Source organism: Mesoplodon mirus (assembly GCF_964341445.2).
Source record: "Mesoplodon mirus genome assembly, chromosome: 11".
NCBI classification, from domain to species: Eukaryota; Metazoa; Chordata; class Mammalia; order Artiodactyla; family Ziphiidae; genus Mesoplodon; species Mesoplodon mirus.
The window spans coordinates 56405313-56428380 of NC_138987.1; the positions used below are offsets into that span (position 1 = coordinate 56405313).

Sequence of the window (23068 nt, forward strand, 5' to 3'; positions counted from 1 at the left end):
AGTAGAACTCAAGCCAATTAACTTGGCCTCCTGTAAATAACTCTGATAAAAAGATTTAGGAGATAAAAAGATTTAGATCATGCATTTCCATTATCTATGTGCTCCCTGACCCTGCTCAGCTAGTTAGTTGAGATTTAGTCCAGTTCTTTCAAATTCTATTATGGAGACAAAGAGTCACATGATTTGTACCTAATATATGCATTTGTCTCACAGAAGTACTAAATTTTTAGCTCTCAGGTAATCATTCTTACGTGTATACTCTTGCTCCGAAAAGGACTGCTAGTGTCTCTACCATATTTCTCAGAGCTTCCTTCCAAAGATCCAATTATGTAACTTCCTGAATAAAGCCTTATCCATATTAAAGCTGAAATTATGATAACAATAACCATAACCTAGTTTCAAACTGATTAGTTATTCATTAAACTAAGGTAGACAAAACTTTTTTTAAAAAACAGTTTTACTGAAATACTAGACAAACATTTTTCAAGTAATCTAGACTGTTTCCAACATGGGTAATGCTTATTTAGAAGCAGCTATAAAACCAAGGACAGTTGTGTTTTACATTCCCTAAGCAGTCCATTAAGTGACAAATGACTATTTAATCAGGAAGTTTAAAAAGCACCTCCACCCAAAAAAAAAAAAAAAGCCCAGGTCAATCTTAGAACCCCTCCATCTTCCTAGACCGTTAGCAATCAGGCTGAGTGCCAGTCTGATCTGGTAGGATCTTTCTTTATCTGAGAATTTTTTTCTCTGCTTTGACCAGCCACAAAGAGACAGGCTTGTTCTGACCCATCTTTCACTAGACATTTATGAGAAAAAAGTCTCTCACCAGATCCTTACACATAATCAGCATTTTGTTTGCTGCAGTCCCAATCATTTCCTACCTTGGGCCAGTTTTGACATGTACCAGCCTTTTTGCACTGAATCTACATTGTGTGTGCTGCCATGACATCAGCCATCCTGCCCCTAACAGGGTCTGAGAGGAGGAGACTTACAATGGTGCTTTGACTCACAACAAAGCCCCTTCCTCTCTATTTAGGATTTTTGACATTTTTTCCTTCCATTTAAAATTCTTCTTGCCATTTAAATTTTTTTAAGTTTTTTTTTTTTTTTTTTTTTATTAAGAACATAAAGGGGAAAGAGGGAGTTGGCAGGCCTAGAGGACTCAAAATTGAGAGGGATGAGAGTTTAAGAAAAGTCATAAATTGCTTTGTGGTTACATCTCTTGCCAACTGGTTTCAGTGTTAAAACAGAGTAAAAACTCATGCAGAGAAAAGGGTTCTAGCTTTGCAAATCTTTAAAAATTCTTTCTGTTGATACATCCTCAAACAGACGATCTCTGAACACTAAAGAACTTTTCCAGGTAGAAAAGCAACAGGCACTGCAAGATACAAGATGAGATGGCTACATCACACCAAACATAACTGAGGATTCTAGGATACGTTATCTAATTTTTACCTCAGAAGAAATGCTTCATACCATTACTTCACAAATGTAGAAATTTGGGCCAATACTTAGCTGAAAAAATCTGCTTTCCCATCTAAACGGAATCTAGAGTAAATGAGGGCTTTGCTCCCCATCAGATCTGTTTATTTCATTATAATGACTGTTGTAACAAACCAACCCCATGTACAAAGCCAGATATGCAGGAAAGTATGAGAAAACTGGAAAAATTTACCAGCTCTGCGGCCCCTGGATTGTGTTATAAGTCACCAGCATATGTAACTCATTTTCTAGTTAAGTAATTCCCTCTGGGGACCTGGTCTGCACTCCACATGAAGGATCAAGTTTCATTAGCAGTTGTAGGAAAATGCAACCCTCTGCATTTGCAAGTCAAAACTCCTGAAGGCTACGGCTAGTCTGGCTATCTTCATTGATTTTTCCTGGGATAGGATTTTAGCTGATAGAAAACATTTGTTGGAAGGCACAGATGAGGAAGTTGAGAAGAGAAAGGATTCAGCTAGCAAGGAGACAACTAAGCCTCAGTCTCATAAACTCTGGCCTTAACACTCAGCCTGCAGCTGTGTCCAGGCAGAGAGAGATTCAGCAGTAATTCCACCCCCCTAAAGCTACAAATGACAAAAGGCACAGGAAGACAAATTAAAAGGGCAAGCATACAAAAACACATAACCCAATCAGCATCAAACTCTTCATTTCTCGATATTGACCTGAATCCCAGTGTGCACTTGATTTCATGTGAAATTGGGTCACACTCACAAATCTTAGCATCTCTGTAAATAATTCATTTGAGACTTTTTATTAACTACTCGTCTAACTTGAATCAAAAGACATACTGACCACATACTCGCCATTACACAAACCGTCTAGACTAGAAAAACAGCTTTGTTTAGCTACTTGAATTGGCTTTTTCAAGTTTTAAACCCACCCAATCCTTACCTTGGTTTGAGTTGGTTCACCTTTCTCAAACATCATCTTAAGCCTGTTCAGCGGAACATTGTATTTCTCTATTTTGTTTGCAGCTTCTGCATTTTCACTTATTTCGGGTTTTCCTACTTCATGCCTGGATTCTCCCAGACAATTTTCCATTTTTTTACTTTCTGCTGAGTGGTCTTTAAGATGCTCACTGTCCTCGATGCGGGGGTACGTATACTGAATAAGAGCTTCAGGAGGCGATTTGATTCTAGGTCTGGGGTGGACTCGTTCCTCTTGGTCAGCCTCGACCCCAGAGGCAGAGCTGTTTGCCACTTCAGCGGGAGGAGGGTCGCCTCTATGCCTGACCTCGGTGCTGCTGTTTCGCACGGAGTCTGGGAGAGAGTCTGCTCCCAGCACTGGGTTCTCCCACTTCTTCTTTAACACGGTCAGGTTCCCCCTTCTAAAGTGCTGGGAGAGATTTTCAGTGTTCTAGAAGAACAAAAAGTGAATGCCAGTTATAACTTGCCTGCTGAAACATTCAAACATGCTGTTCTTTGTAAAATGAAAGTTAAAACTCCAAGCAGCTCCTGGTCCACTGTCGTTTCAGACAGCTGTGAACAGTTACAGCCCTGCCACATGGAGAAAGCATCCACCGCAAGAGAGGGAGAGGGGAAGAGAGAAAAAGTCAGGAGCTAAAGCAGGAAGTGATAAAACAGGATAGCCTTATAAGGACAAAATGAGAAGAAAGGAGAGCTCAGATCTAATGATAGTTACATTGGAGACAAGGGATTTTTATCCAGAGATTAATGGGGAGAACAGAAAGAAAAAGCAAAATACCAGTTACTTTAAACCCTGTAAATATGCACTAATAAAAGTTCATCATTACGTGCCACAAAATTACATCCTGGCTGGGTTTTTTTCTTCTAAATGAGACAAAGATGCAGTATAGCTTAAACTACACAATACCACTAATTGTGGACAGTAGCATCAAGAATTGAAACTCTTTGTGGAAATTTAAAGACTTTTACATGTATATATCATCATATCCGACATAATTTACATGAACAGTCAAATTTTATTTTTACATAAGAACCTAATCCTTTTTGCCCCCTGTACTTCTCTACATGTTTGTCCATGTATAAATCCTCAGTTTTCAGAAAATTCACTATTTTCCAGATCCTTTGGTTGAAAAATACCCAGGCTTCATATGAAACACTACTACCACCCCTTTCTCGTGATGGAAGGACACACATTTACACATCTAAGACAGTTCTCTTTCGCGTGGGTCAAACTGGAATTAATTTGTACATATAAGACAGATTGAAAACAACCTGGAAAGTGTCAATGTAGTTCCACAGTAATAGAGGAGACATGCTGGGTGAAGTAAAATTCAATGTCCCGGGCTCTGAAAGCACTCCTAAATAAATTAAGCAGCAGCACCTTCCCAACAAAGCACAAACTCCAGTACCTTCTTGCCCTCCATTCCTGTAGTCTGTGGCTCACCGGTCTTTCAACTAAGAAAGGACAAACCACCTAGGACTGAAAGACTCTGGGGTATTAAACAGGATTAGCAGCTATATTGGGAATTAAGTCTCTCACCCTATTACTCTTCTGAATACACTCTGAGAGCCACTTCATCAAGTAGCACCAAGGCATGGAAAAAAGAAAGTTACAGAAGAACAACTGCTTGATATTTGTGTTTAAGTCTTAGCTGACAAGATGCTTCATTGGGGGAAGCATGTATGGACCAGAAATTTAAGCAGCAAGAAAAGTTTTCTTGTTGGAAAAGAGAAAATTAAAAAGCTGGTGCTACCTTAACTGCCAGAAGCACTCTTGGCTCTGTGCACCCTCCTGAGACACAATGGATGAGTCATCTGGGTCTCCAACTTCACCTGCTCTGCCCTGCCTAAACAGGAGCCCTGAGAATCAAAGTGGCATTTTGCCTTGGTAACTGGACACTACTTTTCTCAGAGACATATCATGTGATCGAAGTATATTTATTGACATGCAAAGATGCTCATAAGATACTTTTGAGTGAATAAAGCTAATTATAAGACATCATGGGGGACTTCCCTGGTGGCACAGTGGTTAAGAATCCACCTGCCAATGCAGGGGACACGGGTTCAATCCCTGGTCCTGGAAGATCCCATACGCGGTGGAGCAACTAAGCCCATGCACCACAACTACTGAGCCTGCATGCTGTAACTACTGAAGCCAGCACTCCTAGAGCCTGTGCTCCGCAACAAGAGAAGCCACCACAACGAGAAGCCCGCGCACCGCAAAGAAGAGTAGCTCCCACTCGCCGCAACCAGAAAAAACCCGCACGCAGCAACGAAGACCCAACGCAGCCAAAAATTAAAACAAATAATAATAAAATTAAAAATAAACTTAAAAGAAAAGAAAAAAAAAAAAAACACAGCATGGGGAATTCCCTGGCAGTCCAGTGTTAGGACTTGGAGCTTTCACTGCTGTGGGCCTGGGCCTGGATTCAATCCCTGGTCGGGGAACTAAGATGCCGCAAGTCGCGGCCGAATATTAAAAAAAAAAAAGACAGGATGATCCCATTTTATAATACACATATATGTTTCTAAATATAAACATAGAAAAGTAGTCCGGAAGAAAAGACATCAGGAATGTTAACAGGTTGCCGCGGGCACTTGTATTTTCTTCTTCTTTTTCTTTTTAGGATAAATGTGCTTTCACTGTGTAATAAAAATGAATACAAAAATAAAATTATGCATCATCTTCCTATCACAAGAAAAAGGTTCTATGGAATATCAAATAATTTTGATGTTACTTGTAAACAGCTTGAAAGCTGTCATCTCTACTTGACTTGTGATGACCTGGAAGAGAGGGATTTGTGTGATGGAGTACCAGCAATGTCCCAAACAAGGACCTGGGTGGAGGACATCCCTTAGGGGGGCATCTTAACAGCGGCATGAATGTGCTCTTTTATTAAAAGGAGTTCTTAAGGATACAAGTTCAAAAGTGCTGGGGTGGGGACAAGTAGGGGAGGGGTAATGCTGTAAGGTCTGACAGCATTAAAGGCCCCAGAACTTGCCATCACTCCTGGCAGCACCACCCAGGTCATGCCAGCTTTCCGGGCCTTTAGAGCTTGAGGCAAGCAAAGATGGGGCAGAAGCAGCAGCTACAGTCTTTCTGGGGAAGAAAGAGAAGGAAGAAGGCACAGAGCAAAAGCTAGAGCTGAAAGCAGACCGGGCAACACAATGAAAAGAGTACTGGACTGAGATAGCCTGGGTTATCATTGGACAGTGGATTATGGGCCACTTACATTTCCTTCTACATTTTCTTCTCTTTCTTTATCTGTATTTTCTTTTTAATTAATTTTTAATTGAAGTATAGTTGATTCACAATATTGTGCTAGTTTCAGGTGTACAGCAAAGTGATTCAGTGATTTTTTTTCAGATTATATTCCATTATAGGTTATTACAAGACACTGAATGTAATTCCCTGTGTTATACAGGAAATCCCTGTTGCTTATCTATTTTATGTATCGTATCTGTATTTCCTACAATGAACATGCATTACTTATATAATCCAGCTCCATCCAGCCAAATAACCCTGGGCAAGTTTCTTAATTTCTGGAAACTTCTATACAGGGCTACTGTGGAGAATAAATGAGATTATATTAAAGCACATAATGTAGTATTTGACCAGTAGCGGTGACTGTTATTAAATGAGTGGCCCTCCCCACTCCCCAGCCATACCTCACAACGGTGATCAACTGCAGTAGCCAGTCATCTCTCAAATCCTGAACTTGGGTTACAGTCACTTACTGTTCTTTCTACTCTCTCTACAGTGTCTACTGTTTCAGAGTAGGGCTGGGGTGGGGGGTGGGGGCTACAAAATAAGGTGAAATTTTAGTCGATGTCATTTGTGTGTCAGGGTTTTCACTTTTTCCCAAGTATTTTCCTAGAATAAGGAGGTCAAGGAGGGTACAAGTTTTCAAGGGCCCCATTGGTTGCTGGACTAACACATCCTCCTTTCTCAGGGTGACATCCAGCACGCTGCTCATCCTATCCAGCAAGGCTGAGAATCTCTGCAGACATTGCCTCTGGACCATAACTGGCTGCCTAAATCCGGATCAGACACACTCAGGAGATGCAACGCAGTGTCCTTTCTGAAGGAGCATTCAACTTGGAAAGGGCCTTAGATAAGTCCCTTCCTCTCTTTGGGTCTGTTATTCCACCCACAAAATGAAGAGGCTGCGTCAAATGAGTTTTAACGTTGAAATCTTGGCAGGGGAATCTTCATCTTAAAAGCAGGAGGATATTTGGTAGGATACAGCAGTGGGGCTAGAAACACGGACTACCTGGATGTACAGCCTCCAAGGAAGGGAATAAATTCCTAGGCTAAGAGCTTCTCAGAAAAGTGGTAGCCAGTCATTATGGAGATGAATGCCCAAACAGCACAGATTTCAAGAAGTGGCATAATCCATGCTTAAAAGGAAACCGAAAATATAACTGATGGTCATATTAATGGTCTGTGTTTCTGTGTCCTAGATGCAAGTGGAAGAGGAAGAGAAAAGGAGGGCTGAATTTCTGGGAATCCAAGCTATCATGTAACCTGATCCTAGTATTTGCTAAAGGAACAAATTTACCCATTTGCTCCTGAATGTTTCTCTACCGTGCTTTCCATGAATATTCTTTCACCTGGAGTATTCAGGTGAGTACTCTTTCACCTGGAGAGTCACCTCTGTAAATTTATATGTACATTTCTCCCTGTTCTTCAGGAGACAAATTAGGTCTCTTACAACTCTGGTGGATCTTAAAAGCAACTGTCTGTCATTAATGGAAAAACTGGTAAGATTTGAATAAAGTGTGTGGTTTAGCTGATAGCATTGTACCGATGTTAATTTCTCAGGCTTTATAAATGTACCACAGTATAGAAGATGTTAACATTAGGGGAGGCTAGGTGGAGGTGTATGGGAGCTCTCTGTACTATCTTAATAACTCTACTGTAAATCCAAAATTATTTTAAAATAAAAAGTTTGTTAAAAAAAAGAACCATCCTTCAACTTTGTCTTCTTCCAGCTATTGCTGTCTCCCACATTTCACAGTTAAGGGTCTTGAAAGCACAGTCTTGTGTAATTGCTATTTCCACTTGACTACTTTCCATTCCCTCTAATTCTACTACCAAAACACTTTGGAAGTAGCACCAATCAGGATCACCAATTACTTCTTTACATTTTTCATTTCATTATCTTTTTTTTTTTTTTTTTTTTGCGTTACGCGGGCCTCTCACTGCTGTGGCCTCTCCCGCTGCGGAGCACAGGCTCCAGACGCACAGGCTCAGCGGCCATGGCCCACGGGCCCAGCCACTCCGCGGCATATGGGATCTTCCCGGACCAGGGCACGAACCCACGTCCCCTGCATCGGCAGGCAGACTCTCAACCACTGCACCACCAGGGAAGCCCCCATTATCTTATTTTTAACTTATTACTTTTCTCAATTACAAAAGTAATTTAAAAAACTTATTGTGGGGGGAGGGCTTCCCCGGTGGTGCAGTAGTTAAGAATCCGCCTGCCAATGCAGGGGACACGGGTTTGAGCCCTGGTCCGGGAAGATGCCACATGCCGCGGAGCAACAAAGCCCGTGTGCCACAACTACTGAGCCTGCACTCTAGAGCCCGCGAGCCACAACTACTGAGCCAGCATGCTGCAACTACTGAAGCCCGTGTGCCTACAGCCCATGCTCCGCAACAAGAGGAGCCACACAATGAGAAGCCCGCACACCGCAACAAAGAGTAGCCCCCACTTGCCACAACTAGAGAAAGCCCGCGTGCAGCAATGAAGACCCAACGCAGCCAAAAATAAAATTAATTAATTAAAAAACCCCAAAACTTATTGGGGGGGAAGTCATAGCCAACATAGGAATGTATATTTGCCTTGAATATATGCTTTAATTTTCCCTATTTGACTCCCCCACTCCTCCCAACCAAGATATCCACTGCCAACAGTTTGGTGCACATGCTCTCAATTTTTTCCTTATTTTTATACACTATCTGTAATGTTTTTCTACAAAATCATACTATAGTTACTATTCTGCACCTTGCTTTAATAATTAATGTGGGGCTTCCCTGGTGGCGCAGTGGTTGAGAGTCTGCCTGCCGATGCAGGGGACATGGGTTCGTGACCCGGTACGGGAAGATCCCACATGCCGTGGAGCAGCTGGGCCCGTGAGCCATGGCCGCTGAGCCTGCGCGTCTGGAGCCTGTGCTCCACCACGGGAGAGGCCACAACGGTGAGAGGCCCGCGTACCGCAAAAAAAAAAAAAAAAAAAATTAATGTGCTTTTGAGACCTTTCCACATTACACAAAATCTTAACCACATAGCATAATATCATATATAACATATATGAGGACTTCCCTGGTGGCACAGCGGTTAAGAGTCCACCTGCCAATGCATGGGACATGGGTTCGAGCCCTGGTCCGGGAAGATCCCACATGCCGCGGAGCAACTAAGCCCATGAGCCACAAGTACTGAACTTGTGCTCTACAGGCTGCTAGCCACAACTACGGAGCCCACATGCTGCAACTACTGAGCCCACATGGCTAGAGCCCACGCTCCGCAACAAGAGAAGCCACCGCAGTGAGAAGCCTGCACGCTGCAACAAAGAGTAGCTCCCGCTCACCGCAACTAGAGAAAGCCTGTGCACAGCAACGAAGACCCAACACAACCAAAAATAAAATAATCAATTAAAAACATTATATATGATATAGTGCTATGATGGGTGTAGGTACCATAATTTACCACTACCCCACCAATGGATATTTGCATTATTTCAAACGTTTAAGTATTACAAAGAATCCTGCAATAAATATCCTTTTACTTTTATTTTATTTCACTAGTGAGTTTCTCTCAATGATCAGTCCTAGAAGTAGAACTGCAGGATCAATGCGTACTAAACATATTTAATATTTTAATAGGCATTGTCTAATTGACTTTTCACTAACAGTGGATGAGAACATTCCTCACATGCCAAATATTATCGATCAAAAAAATCTGCCAACTGTTTAGGTTACAATTTATATCTCACAGTTGCTTTATATTTGATTATTAGTGAGGCTAAGCATTTTTTGTATATTTATTGTTCTTTCTTTAATTACCTGTTCACACCCTTTTACCTTTTAACTGCCAATTGCAAGGGGCACTTCTATTTTATTTTATTTGATCTCTCTATAGCATCTGGTGTTACTGACCACTCCCCCCTTTAACAAAATTCCTTCCTTCCATGGTTTCTGTGACATCCCTTTTTCCTGGATTTCTTCCCATTTCTCTGGCCACTCTTCAGTGTTTTTTTTTTGTTTTTTTTTTTTAATAGGTTTCTCTTCCTCAGTCCCTCCCTGAGGATTGGTGGGGTCTCTCAAGGTTCTGCCTTAGGTAATCTTCTTCACCCACTTTATGTATTTTTCTATAGATGATGTCCTCCTTCTGGTTTCACCCACCAGCTGTCTGTTGATGATTCATGCCCTATTAACTCTAGCCAGATATCTCTCCTTACCTCTCAGTTCTACCTGGAAATCCTATAGACATCTTAAATGCATCCTTGTCTAAAGCTGAAGTCTTGCCTCTCCTCCGTTCACTCCTCAATCTTTAATCTGTTTCTTTTCCTGAATTCTCCATCTTGGTGAATGGGACAATTATCTTTTCAACTGTCCAATGTGCCTGTTCTCTTATGCCTCCATGCTGTGCACGTGCTGCTTCCTCTGCCACTCCTTTGCCCCCTTTGCTTAGCTAATTCCTAGTCATCCTTCAGGCTCAGTCAGGCACTACTTCTTCTAGGAAGTCTTCCTTGACATGTCATAATCCAGGTTATGAGTGTCTCCTAAATTCTCCCCCAGCACCTTGAATATCTCTTTAATATGGTACTTATAACACTGGGATTATAAATTCTACTTTCCAAACTCTAAGCAGTTCCTTGAAGGCAGGGACCACATCTTATTCCTCTTTGTGTCTTCAGCACCTGGCACATAAAAGATGCTCCATAAATGTTCATCCATACTTGTGGTATCAACTTTTGTCACCCTACTGTCTTGAACCTAGTCCAATCAGGCCTTTATCCCATCACTCTCAAATAGCACAAAGTGACCAATGACCTTCATATTGCCAAATCTGATGGTCAGTTCTCAGCCTATCTGTGTGTTTGACTCTGCTGATAACATGTCTTTTAGAAACACTTTCTTCACTGGACATCTGCCACTCTGTTCTCTTATTTCCACTGCTATCTCACCAGCTGCTCTCTCTCAGTCTCCTTTGCTGGTTCCTCCTTCTATCTCCAACCTTCAAGCAACAAGGTGCCCCTGAGCTGAATACTCAGACCTCTTTTCTAGCTGTACTCACTCCCCAGGTGATCTCACGCATCTCTTGTCTTTACAAACCACTGATTCTTTGATACACACACGTCTCATCTCCAGCCTGGATCTCTTCCAATTCCAGATTTGTACATCCAGGTTCCTATCTGACCTCTCCACTTGGATGTCTTAATAAAGCATTTTACATTTAACATGTCCAAAACTGAGCTTCTAATAAATATTTCCCCTTCTCTAAACCTGCTTTTACTGTCATCTTCCCCATCTCAATGGCATTTTTCCCGGTGTTTGGGCCAAAAGCACTGTTGCCATTCTTTTTCTCTACCTTCACTATAAATCCTGCCACTTCTCATCACCTATACAGCTACTATTGCAGTCCGATCCATTATCACCTTTTGCCTAAATCACTGCAATTGTCTCTTAATTTGTCTTCATGCTTCTGCCATTGTTCCTCTAGTCTCTTCCTCCTCTTTTAAAAATTTTAGTCAGATCACATTACTCCTTTGCACACAAACCCTCCAAAGGCCCCCATTCGATCAGAGTTAAGGTCCAGGTCCTCACAATGGCCCTACATGACATTTCCCTTCCTATGCCTCAAATACACTTAGAATGTTCTTGCCTCGAGGCGTTTGCATGTGCTCTTATCTTCTGCCTGAATTATTTTTCTCCCTAGCTCATGTCCTCAGATCTCTGCTCAAATCTCTCCTTGACCACTATACTCATCCTTCTTACCTGCTTCATATTGTTTCATACCTGACACATCTTTACTGTCTGCCTCTCCCACCAGAATATAAACTCCATGGTGGCAGAGATGTAGTCTGTATTAGTGCCTAAAGCAGTGCTTGGCATATAGTGGGTGCTCTATGAATACTTGCTAATTGAATAAGTGAAAGGAAAAAAAAAGAAGGAAGAAAAGAGAAAGGGGAAAAATAACATGCAAGAGAGAGAAGGAGGAAAGAAAAGAAAACAGCAGTTGAGTGAAATGATGTTAAGTTTTCTTACAGTGCACCAGAGGGGATCCATTCTCGAATTACAGGGAAATTAAGTCAAAGACCCGTCAGCATTGCCTCCTTAGAGAAAACAAAGTGACAGGGGCATGTTATGTTCTAATTTAAATAGGTTAGGTACTGAAAGCTGCCAGGAGGATGTTTTTGTAATGCCAGCCAAATTAAAGAATTCTTGCCCAAATATGTGAGGTTTTCTTTCCTCATACCATTAAATCAAGTAAGATCTCAAAAGAAAAACACTATCCAGCCCAGCTGGAAGTTAGCCAGCGGGAGAGTACAAATGGGTATGAGCTCAGAGCTGGTTCTGAGGTTTTCACCTTTGGTGGATCCTGCAGCTAAGAAACTTGCTAACTAGACTGGGTCAAGAGGTTCGATTTAAACAAAGAACCCAGGGGGAATGACAACAGCTGCACAGCTGCTACCACTTAAATGCAGAGAAACATTCTGGTTGTTTGATTTGGAAAAAAGGAAACAGCCTGGGAAGCCTAATTTGAGCAGAAGCAGTAAGCCATTTTATAACCACAAGCAAAGTACTTGGCTTTTCTATCCTTAACTCAGGAAAGAAAAAGTGGCTCAAAAGGAGAACCTCAGGGAAAAAATAAGATTCTCTGCACCTGAGCCAAGTTCTCCTGAGCAAATGATTCACCAGTCAGACCAGCTGGCACAGATGCCCGGCTCAGCTGACTTGGAGCCCACGCCCTGCAGAGGCTGCAGGTGGCCGAGCCACGTGGGCTCTGCCTGCAAAGTTCCACATGTCCCGGGGCTTCCGAATACTTACACTTCTCCTCTTTTCCATGTTTGCTTCTTCAGCTGCTTTCTGGTACCTTCAGAGAAGAGGGGGGAAAAAAAGAGAATGTCCTCAAATTAAACTTATATTTTTACTCTTCCAAACTTTAAGAAAACCACTTCTGCACACCTATCTCTGCCAGGGATTATCTTTAATCAACTCTATCAGAAGAAGCAGAGAATCAGAGCAGCCCTCACTTCCTGCACTGTTGCAGTCATCTGCTCTAAGAGAACGATCCAAGACAATGAGGTCAAATGCCGGTAAACAATTGGATAGAGCAGAAAGCCTGGGGCTTTTTTCTGTTTTTTAATATTTATTTATTTATTTATTTGGCTGTGCTGGGTCTTAGTTGGGGCAAGATCTTTAGTTGTGGCATGCGGGATCTAGTTTCCTGACCAGGGATTGAACCCGGGCCCCCTGCATTGGCAGCGCAGGGTCTTAACCAGTGGACCACCAGGGAAGTCCCAAGCCTGGGGTTTTAAAGTCCCAGTTTCATCACTTATTCACTGTGATCTCGGGCAAGTCAACTACTCTAAGCCTCAGTTTCCTTATCTGGAAAATGATGTACTATAAAGCTGGGACGATTAAACAAGATCACATGCATAAAAATGCTTTGGAATTAGTCAAAGGATATAGCACTGCATTAGTCCTAGGTCAGACATTTCCCCCTCATTCATGCCTCTGAAGTCTTACAAGTGCTGTCGGCCAAACGATCAAGAGGTAGTCACACTGCCTGTATGTGTGTGAACTTAGTCTATGCTGTTGGAACTGTTGCTTTGGCTCAGCTGAATGTATTCGATGATACTATACACGTTTTAAATGCCACTTAAATGTCTTTAGAGAGATGACACTACGCTTTGCCATTTAAAGAAAAATTGTTTTACTTTTTATAACTTATGCGTAAGAGTGATACGTGAGAAAAGTTTCTGTGCTAAGCAAGCATTGGTCCTTTTAATTAGCAGTATTTTTTCCTTAGTGATGCATAAAATAATGGCCCAGCCTACAGTCAGTGGCATCTTAGAGTTGATAAACAGGCTTATATAATTTTATTATTACTTTCATCATTTTATTTTATAATTTTTATTATTTGCTCAGAAGATCCCTGAGAAACAAGTGAAATCCCAGGGCTTTTCAGGGGGCATCAGGTTTTCTCCATTTGAAGACAAAGAAGGCTTGGGAGGTCCAGGTTACAGCAAATCTCCAAACCACTAAGAACCATCTTAACCTGGCTTCCTCAGAGCCTCTGAGTCAAGCACTGAAGGCAGCACCATCACGTGGAGAATCCCCACCGCGTGCCTTTCTTGGGCCTGCATACCTAGAACTCACCAACCCAACCCTAGAGAAGGGCACATTCAATGGGCCATTTGTTCCTGCTTTAAGGTAGAATTTCAGAATTCACAAGGCATTTGGGCAAGGAAAAGGAGATGAGACAAAAAGGTGAAGAGCAGTATGGGAAAGGGCCATTCCTCTACCAAAACCAACGTTCAACTCATAAATACCTTCACAAGCTCAGAACTTCCTTATTGTGTGTGTTAAATAGAACAACCTCATCCAAAATGGAAGCCAGAGGAAAGTCCTAGATCTGGCACCATTGCTTACCTGTTATGTAACCTGGGTTATATCACTTCATTTACTTGGGCCTCATTGACAAAATTAAGTGTATTTGAGAGGATTTCTAAGGTCTCTTCCAGTCTTATTATTGTTTAAATTTTAACAGTAATCAGATATCAAGTGTCTCATTCACCAGGCTGGGTAATACTCTGAAACTGAACAGAACTTTCCTATAGGGTAGGGTGAAAGGACTTCCAATATTTTCTGGGATTTCATTGACCATAGGTTATGGAAGAAAATGGGATTAGAACTGCAATAAATCAAATGACAAGCTAGAAAGATATTTGAAACTTACATTACAGACAAAAGGCTGATTTCCCTAAAATACAAAGAATTCTTACAAATTAATAGAAACTTAATAGAAAAATAGGGGCTTCTCTGGTGGCGCAGTGGTTGAGAGTCTGCCTGCCAATGCAGGGGACGCGGGTTCGTGCCCGGTCTGGGAAGATCCCACATGCCGCAGAGCGGCTGGGCCTGTGAGCCATGGCCGCTGAGCCTGCGTGTCCGGAGCCTGTGCTCCACAACGGGAGAGGCCACAACAGCGAGAGGCCCGCGTACTGCAAAAAAAAAAAAAAAAAAAAGAAAAGAATGACTCCCAGGTTTCTGGCAGATGAGTCAATGGAAGGAGGAGCAAAGTTGGGGATGGGGAAGACGAAGAGCTCAGCGTTAGCCGTGTTAACTAAAGCATCCACTTGGTGGTGGCAGTGATTAGATACATGTGTCTAGAGCTCGAAAGAGAGATCTGAGCTAACAATATAAATTTAGGACTTGTCTGTCCACAGATGATACTAAAGCCGTGAAAGTATATGATATCATCTATGAAGAGTACGTAGTGCAAGAAAAAGCCCAGAACTCAGTCCTGGAGACTCTAACATTTAGCAGTCAGAACATGAAGAAGAGGTGATAACAGAGAATGAGAGGAACAGATGGAGGTAACAGGAAAACCAAGAGACTCCCAGAGAAGCCAAGAGAAGAAAAAATGTGGGAAGAAGTGGCAAGGGGTCATCTAAGACAAGGACTAACAAACACCTCCTTGACTTAGCAACATAGAAGTCTTTGGTAACCCTGGCAGTCCTCTTCCATTATAAATATAATTTATTAACCCATAGTCCTTTTAATGGGCATTTGGATTATTTCCAGTTATCCACCATTACAAATAGTGCTTTGGTGAATGGCCCTGTACATATATTTTTTTCCCCACTTGTACTACTGTATCTGTCTAAGAGTCCCTAAAAATGGAAATGCAGAAACACAGTGGATTATAGCTAGAAAGAAACTTAAACTGGCCTTGAACTTATGTTTCCACACCCTTTGGGTAATCATCTACAGTATATTACAGCAATAATACAATATATGAAAGCTGGAGCCAATCAGCAGACAGGTTTATTCTTAGCCAATTGTTCTCCAAGGCAAGGAGAACAATTTACACTGTGATTAGTTGGATAAATAAGCTCAGAGGTTCCCTTCCCTTTACCGTCTTAACAGAAACGTATATTTAAAGAAAGATCAAAATAGTTTCCATCTTTAGTCCTACCCTCTTAGCACTGAGGTATCTGTAAGATACAGGTGTATACACCGATGGTTGTCTTGAATTGTTTTGAAACTCCCACTCAAATATCACCACCCTTTATTTGTAATGAAGTACTTGCTAAATAGTAGATACACACCACTGCTTTATTCCAAGTTAGGTCCTTGGTACTTTTACATTTTGACTCTCAGAATGCTAAGAGACGCTGAGGTACAGTACTTCCGAATTAAGTGTTAGATCAGGATTCAGGCCTTAGACTTTCCTCAAAGATGCTCGGAGCAACTAGCGTTATTCTGACAAAAAATGTGAAGGTCACTGGATAGGGGAGAAGTGAAGGCATTTTAAAGATCCAAATCTGAGGGAAAAAGTATTTGCCGTGAGATCTCTATAATTAAAATCTTATCCCTCTTCACTTCCCAGATTTTCTTGTCCTCCAGTCTCCTCTTCACACACAGAATTTAATCTTGCAACTGCTCCTTAATGCTCAGCTGTGAGGCAGGCAGCTGATGGAGGATGCTAAAATTATCTGGGGAGTAATAACAGTGTCTCAACCTTTTCTAAGAGCAGAAAACAGAGTTCCTGAGCCATGACTCTTGCTTGTATGCCTTCAAACAGAGCAAAGGTCTCACTGAGCCAAAAAAGGAAAAAAGAAACTCCCAAGTTTTAGGAAATGTATTTTCTTCTAGAATAATTTCACCACCAAAATGTTACAGAGAAGCAAAGAAGTTAACCAGGGAGATCTGAGGGTCAAATGTTTTCTTAATGAAGGAAGAACGGTCACAGAAAACTAAATATAAACCCTGTTCTTTCTTGGGACTGTGGAATGGGTAAAGTTATAACAAGAGTGGGAGAAGCAGTGACAGGAGGGCAGGAACGGTGGTGGAGGGATTAAGTGTCCTGGATTAAGCTCTGCCACTATCTTGGGATGTGATCTTTAATCATAATTGCTGGACCACAAGTTCCTTATTTGTCAGAGGAATGGGACAAAGGTTAGCCAGATCAGTAGTTCTTTTTTGTCGGAGAATCCTCTTTTCAAATGATAACTTAGAACCTCACATATAAAAGGGATCAAAGCAGGACAGCTGGGGTGGAAGATCACAGGCTCAGCCCTTTAGATCTTCCTGTCTTCCCAGAACTGGCCCCTGAGGTTCCTCTGAAGAACTCAATTAAGATAGTTTGAAAACCACTGGGCTAGATTCCCTTCAACTCCAAAAATACATGAGTCAAAGAGGAACCTTCTGCAAAGAAACCGAATTCTACCAAAAGAATCAAATTTTAATCAAGCAAAGGATTATACTCTGCTGGGGTCATTTGTGAGGCAAACCAAAGCTAGCTGTTCCAACTGACTGTTCAAGAGCATCCTCCTTACTCAAAGTTAATGCTTTATACAGTACAGAGGTTTAGTAAAAGAAATGTCTGGAGTTATAAAGCACTCATAAGACACAAGCTGTGATGCTAGAAAAATCACTCTTATGTATATATCCATGTAAAACATTATCAACAGTGAAAAGTAAAACCCAGCTAATCTTACAAACAGCAGCCAGATTAAGCTTCCTCCAAATACCATTTTTATATTAGTCTCTGGTCAGAAACCTCCCGAGGTTTCCTACAGTCTCTTAACTAGGCTCGTATAGGATTTATTAATTCCAAACCCCATAATAGAGATCGTTTCAAAATAAGAGAAAATCAGGTCAGTTGTGTTAGAAGTAAAAATTAATGTATGTTTTGTGGAAAACAGTCCTGCAATCTGCTTTGGGAACCTACTGTGTGTGAATCCTCAAAGCCTTAAGCAGTGTCGGCAATATGTCTCCACCAAGTACGAACCTGGAGAAGGATCCAGGCTGATTCTCTGGTTTTCACTGTCTTAAGTGCACATCATGTCCTGTCCCATTTCTGTGTCTTACCTCCTATCACTCCCCTTCCTCTGCAATGTCACCACCATCGTCCCGGCCTACCAAGTAAAATTCTATTCATCCTTCAAAACCAGTTCAATAGTAGGACCTATGCATCAGAAGAAAAATACTAGACAGAAAAAAATCAAAATATTAACTTGGGCAGGTTACTCTCTACCCCTCAGTGTTCTCAACTATAAAACAGGGATAATATCCCTTCCTCATATAGTTTTTTTGTTTTATTTTGTTTTGTTTTGTTGGCCATACCATGCAGCATGCGGGATCTTAGTTCCCCAACCAGGGATTGAACCCGAGGCTCCTGCGGTGGAAGTGCAGAGTCTTAACCACTGGACCACCAGGGAAGTCCCTCCCTCATATAGTTTTTATTAGGATTAGAAATAGTATCGATTTCCATCAGGAGTCTAGTGTAGTACCTGGCATATTGATTCTGATTAATGGCTTCAGGATTTACAGCTTTGCATAACTGCCATTTGCCTTTATAACCTATGTGGAGAAAAGACAGTCACCCTACTATTCTATGAGAAGGTGGCCTCTTAAGGTCCCTTTGCACCTTCTCTCTGCAAGATTAAGAAGCCCCTAAAATGAGCAGCTTTTTCCAACTTCCTCTCGTCAGTGCTACTACAGGACCCAAATCCTCTATCTTGAGAATTGTCTAGAATGGACAATGACAGAATAAAACAGTGGGATGGGAACTGAGGAAGGGGTGAGAGTTCCACTGAGGTGATGGACCGAGTTAGGCAGGGAAGGAAGTGAAGCCAGGAAGGGGACTGACATCCATGGCCTGGGTGTCCCGGTTTGGCCAAAGAGCAGGGTCAGTGGGAATAAGAAAGTGGGACAAGTAGAAAAGGAGGCTCTAATCAGAGAGTAGGTTTTCCAGATGCACATTTCAGAGATGGATTCTGGGTGATGAAAAGGTTGGAACTAGATGCAGGGGCATGGGAGACAATGTGCAGGTTGAAGAAGTAGGGAGGATCAAGAAATGACGAGTCAGGGCTTCCCTGGTGGTGCAGTGGTAGAGAGTCCACCTGCCGATGCAGGGGACGCGGGTTCGTGCCCCGGTCCGGGAAGATCCCACATGCCGCGGAGCGGCTGGTCCTGTGAGCCATGGCCGCTGAGCCTGCGCGTCCGGAGCCTGTGCTCCGCAACGGGAGAGGCCACAGCAGTGAGAGGCCCGCGTACCGCAAAAAAAAAAAAGAATACTATGATTAGATGTGAGCTCAAAGCACAGGTTTACAACCTCAGAACAAGGCAAAAAAAAAACAATGGATGGGAAACAGTAGCGGAGATGTAGCACCCCTGACTCCTGGCCCCAGAATATTTCAGGGAAGCATGTGCAGAAAGAGCAGGCGCTACTCAGAAACAGAATGCCTGGCGAGGGAAAGCCAAGTTCAGTGAAAGAGAGGTGGAGCTAGGGAGGGTGAAAAGGGTAAGAATGTGGAGAAGTTTCTCTGCAGAACAGGGAGTTTCCAAGTCCCATTAATCACAACTCAACACTGTCTCAAATCCTTCCCTTCCTTTCCACTCCTCCTGCCCCACACCCTCAATAGCTTTCACTTGGGTTCTCAAGGGAGCCTCAGAATTTGTCTCCATGCTATCAATCTGTCACCTTTCCAATATACCTTTTACATTGTTTCCAGAAGCATCTTTCTAAATACAAGCCTGATAGAGACTTCCCTAGCGGTTCAGTGGTTAAGACTCCACACTTCCATTGCAGGGGACACTGGTTTGATCCCTGGTCAGGGAACTAAGATCCTGCATGCCACAGCCAAAAAAAAAAAAAGGGCACTAAATACAAGCCTAATCATAAAAACTTTCCATTGTTTCTGTTGTTTATCTAACTAAATCCTAAACTTAGCATGGCACTCAAGGCCTTCCAGCATCTGGCCCTAACTGAACTGCTCCAGTCCCTTCTCCCCTCTGTATTTCTCCATGCTCAACTGACTCCTTGCTTTCCTATTCCCTTTATTCATGTTCAGCTTCCACAAGCCTTTACTTGAACCTTTACTTGAACAAGTAAACTTTATTTGTTCTGCTTTACGTTCAAGTTCACGGCTTTGAGTTCATAAGTCCCTCTCTTCCATTACCAGTGCTTCTTAAACTTCCCTGAAGGTAAAAATCACTAGGATACTTGTTAAAAACACAAATTCCTGGGTCCCATCCCAGATACATCGAATCAGAATCTTTAAGGGAGGAGCCTGAGAAGCCATTTAGGATGGTTTTAAAACATGTCCCCCCAAATCTCTGACATTTCTCTCACCAAAAGGTAGAGTCAAATTCCCCTCGCTCTGAATATGAGCCAGCTTTAGTGACTTGGTGCTAATGAAGAGAATGTGGAAAAAGTGATACTGTATAACTTCTGAGGTTAGGTCATAAAAGGCTACACAACCCCTGGCCTTGACTCCCTTCCTTCTTTGTCCCCTCCTTCTCTCCCTCTCTGGATGCTTGCCCTTGGAACCCAGCCAAGCAAGCCAAGCAGCCACATGGAAAAGCCATATGTAGGTGTTCTGATCGTGGCCGCAGCTGAGATCCCAGATGACTGCCAGCATCAACTGACTTGTGAGTAAGCCTTTAGGTGACTATGGCCCCCAGTTCTGAGATACCGGGGATGGTGAGGGGAACAGAGGCAAGCCCTGCCCAAATTGGAGATTCACAGTAAAATAAGTATTGTCATTATTGCAAGCCACTAAATTTTGAAGATTTTTTTTCCTGTGTAGCAATAACTGGAACACCATATTATTCCCCCCAACCCTTTTTTTTTTTTTTTTGGCCATGCCACTTGGCTGGTGGGATCTCAGTTCCCCAACCAGGGATTGAACCCAGGCCGTGGCAGTGAAAGCCCGGAATCCTAACCACTAGGCCACCATGGAACTCCCTGGAACACCATATTATTAACAGGTACCTCATGTGATTCTTAAGATGAAGGAAGTTTGGGGACTTCCTCTACTATACAAACTATACTAAACTATAGTATTACATTCCTTGAGGTCAGGAATTAAGTCTTAATAGCTTTCCAGAGCTTGATCCCTTTTTTCTGAAATAGCTTTATTGATTTTCTTTTTTTGATAAGAATAATACATTTGATATAAAAATTACAGCAATGTAAAAAGCATAATGTAGAAGGTAAAAGAGCTATGTGGTCTCAGCCCACCTCCATGCCACCTTAAGTGATAACCGTGGTCAACAGGATGGAAGGGCAGTGTTTTCCACAGAGCAGGTGGTTGATGGATTTGTCACTGAAGAAAAGGTGACAGTGCAGATTACAGAAACTTCCTACTGGTATTTAGCTGTATTCTAGATATAGCTCCAGAATCACTTTCTTCAAATATTTACCATCTTACTTCTCTTAAATATATCATAGCTTCCTATTAATTAACAAACTCTACTAGTGAGGTAAGCTCTGCCCTAAGCTCTATGGCATCTCTATTTTTTTTTTTTTTTTTCTGGTATGAGGTCCTCTCACTGTTGTGGCCTCTCTCGTTGCGGAGCACAGGCTCTGGATGCACAGGCTCAGCGGCCACGGCTCACGGGCCCAGCCACCCCGTGGCATGTGGGATCTTCCCGGACTGGGGCACGAACCCGTGTCCCCTGCATCGGCAGGCAGACTCTCAACCACTGCGCCACAAGGAAAGCCCGGCATCTCTATTTGAGTGAAGTTAATGTGCTTACCATCTCTTGTATATTATTAACTTATATGATTCCCTCAACATTTGTTGAGTGCCTACTATGTTCTAATCACCATGCTACACACTAGGGATATAAAATACGCAGGAAAGGGGCCCTCGTACCAAAAAACTCATGGTCCAGAGCAGGGGTCAGCAAACTTTTTTTTTTTTTGCGGTACGTGGGCCTCTCACTGTTGTGGCCTCTCCCGTTGCAGAGCACAGGCTCTGGACGCGCAGGCTCCGGGCGCGCAGGCTCAGCGGCCATGGCTCACGGGCCCAGCTGCTCCGCGGCATGTGGGATCTTCCCCGACTGGGGCATGAACCCGTGTCCCCTGCATTAGCTGGCGGACTCCCAACCACTGCGCCACCAGGGGAGCCCAGCAAACTTTTTCTTAAAGAGCCAGATAGCAAATATTTTAGACTTTGAGGGCCATATGGTCTCTGTTGCAACTCTGCTGCATGAAAGCAGCCGTGGACAATACACAAAGGGACATGGCTATGTTCTAATAAAACTTTATTTACTAAAACAGGCAGCCAGTAGGCTGTAGTCTGCCTACATAGTTTGCACTGTTCAACAGAACCTTATGTAATGGTGAAATGTCTCTCTGATGTCCAGTATGGTAGCCACCAGCTACATGTAGCCATTGGCACTTGAAATGTGGCTAGTGCAGCTGATGAACTGAATTTTAAATGTTTTTAATTTTAATTAATTTAAATTTAAGTAGCCACATATGTAGTGGCTACCCTACTGGACAATGCAGGTATATTTCTAATACTCCCTTCAACTAAAAACTTACCTCAAAATTCATCTCAACCAGAAAGCCTTCCTGACTAGCTTCTGCCCATGGTGTTCACTCTCTCTCTCTTATTTTATATCTAGTCCTTACTCCTGTTCATTCTGGACTTGCTGACATTTTGCTTAATAACTAATGTGTTTTATAATTATCTTTGTGTTTATAACTTTCTTTTCCCAAATGAACAAAAATCCAAGTACAGAGAATGTGTCCCCTGCTTATTATCATCTCCCTTCTCCACAGAGCCTTGCGTGGTACTTAAAATCCAGAAGGTGCTCAGAAAAGCCATTTTACACCATGTACTTCCTTTACCAATCTCCCTGACAGGTGGTAATGTTTGCTCAAGACAGATGGTCCTTTTGGACCAGGATCAGCACTTACTTGGAGAATATTTCTACAATAGCCGATGACTTGTTCTTGTTGACAAGAGAAAGTTCTTTGGCCGTAACCCTCAATGATAGTGAAGTCCATTGCCGTCTATTAAATGGAGTTGATTCCATCTTGTCTACAGATACTGAAATACCTATGTGACAAAGAAAGTCAGAATATCAGACACAGAAGAGGATTCTCCAGCATCCAAGGACTGGCAGTGGTGTGGTGTTAAGTGAGAGAGCAGAGAGTCCTGGAGCAGCAGACTGTAGTCCTCTACCGGTTCTCTCAAAAACTGTAACCTTGGTCAGGTGATTGAATTTGGGTTGTAGTTTCCTGTAAAATGAGAAGGTTAGATCAGGTAATCTCTAAGGTCCCTTTCAGTTTCCATCATTTTATGACTGACCCCACTGTGCAAACAGTGATTGGCCTTTCCCTGAACTTAAGCCTGTTCCAAAGTCACATTTGGAGTGAAATGTCCCACTCTTCTGAGTTACATCCCAGGGGAAGTACAATTGGCATCTGTGTAGAGTCAGGTCCAAATTAGGTTCTACCTACATCCAAGTTTTTTTGGCTGCCCTCTCTCCCCAAGTTCTGCAGCAATGACCACTTGGTGCTGGGGAGAGAGCTGTGGATACAGCATAGAATAAAACAAAGAGCATGGGCTTTAAGGCAAGGTAGACTTCAAATGAA

The 23068-nt window shown here is 42.4% G+C and overlaps 1 protein-coding gene across 7 annotated transcripts in view; it reads right to left on the reverse strand.

The window, feature by feature from the left end:
* LIMA1 (LIM domain and actin binding 1) overlaps positions 1-22528 on the reverse strand; it is a 52832-nt gene extending 30304 nt beyond the window's left edge. For 5 of the 7 annotated variants that reach the window (XM_082635181.1, XM_082635179.1, XM_082635180.1 and 2 more), the window contains exon 1: positions 2398-2689. In XM_082635181.1, the coding sequence (XP_082491307.1) occupies positions 2398-2547 (150 nt within the window). In that variant the 5' untranslated portion in view covers positions 2548-2689. Of the gene's footprint in view, positions 1-2397; positions 2863-12489; positions 12536-22387 lie in introns of those variants that run through there. The other 2 variants (XM_082635183.1, XM_082635182.1) reach the window with 2 other exon arrangements.
* Between the last annotated feature and the right edge of the window lie 540 nt (positions 22529-23068).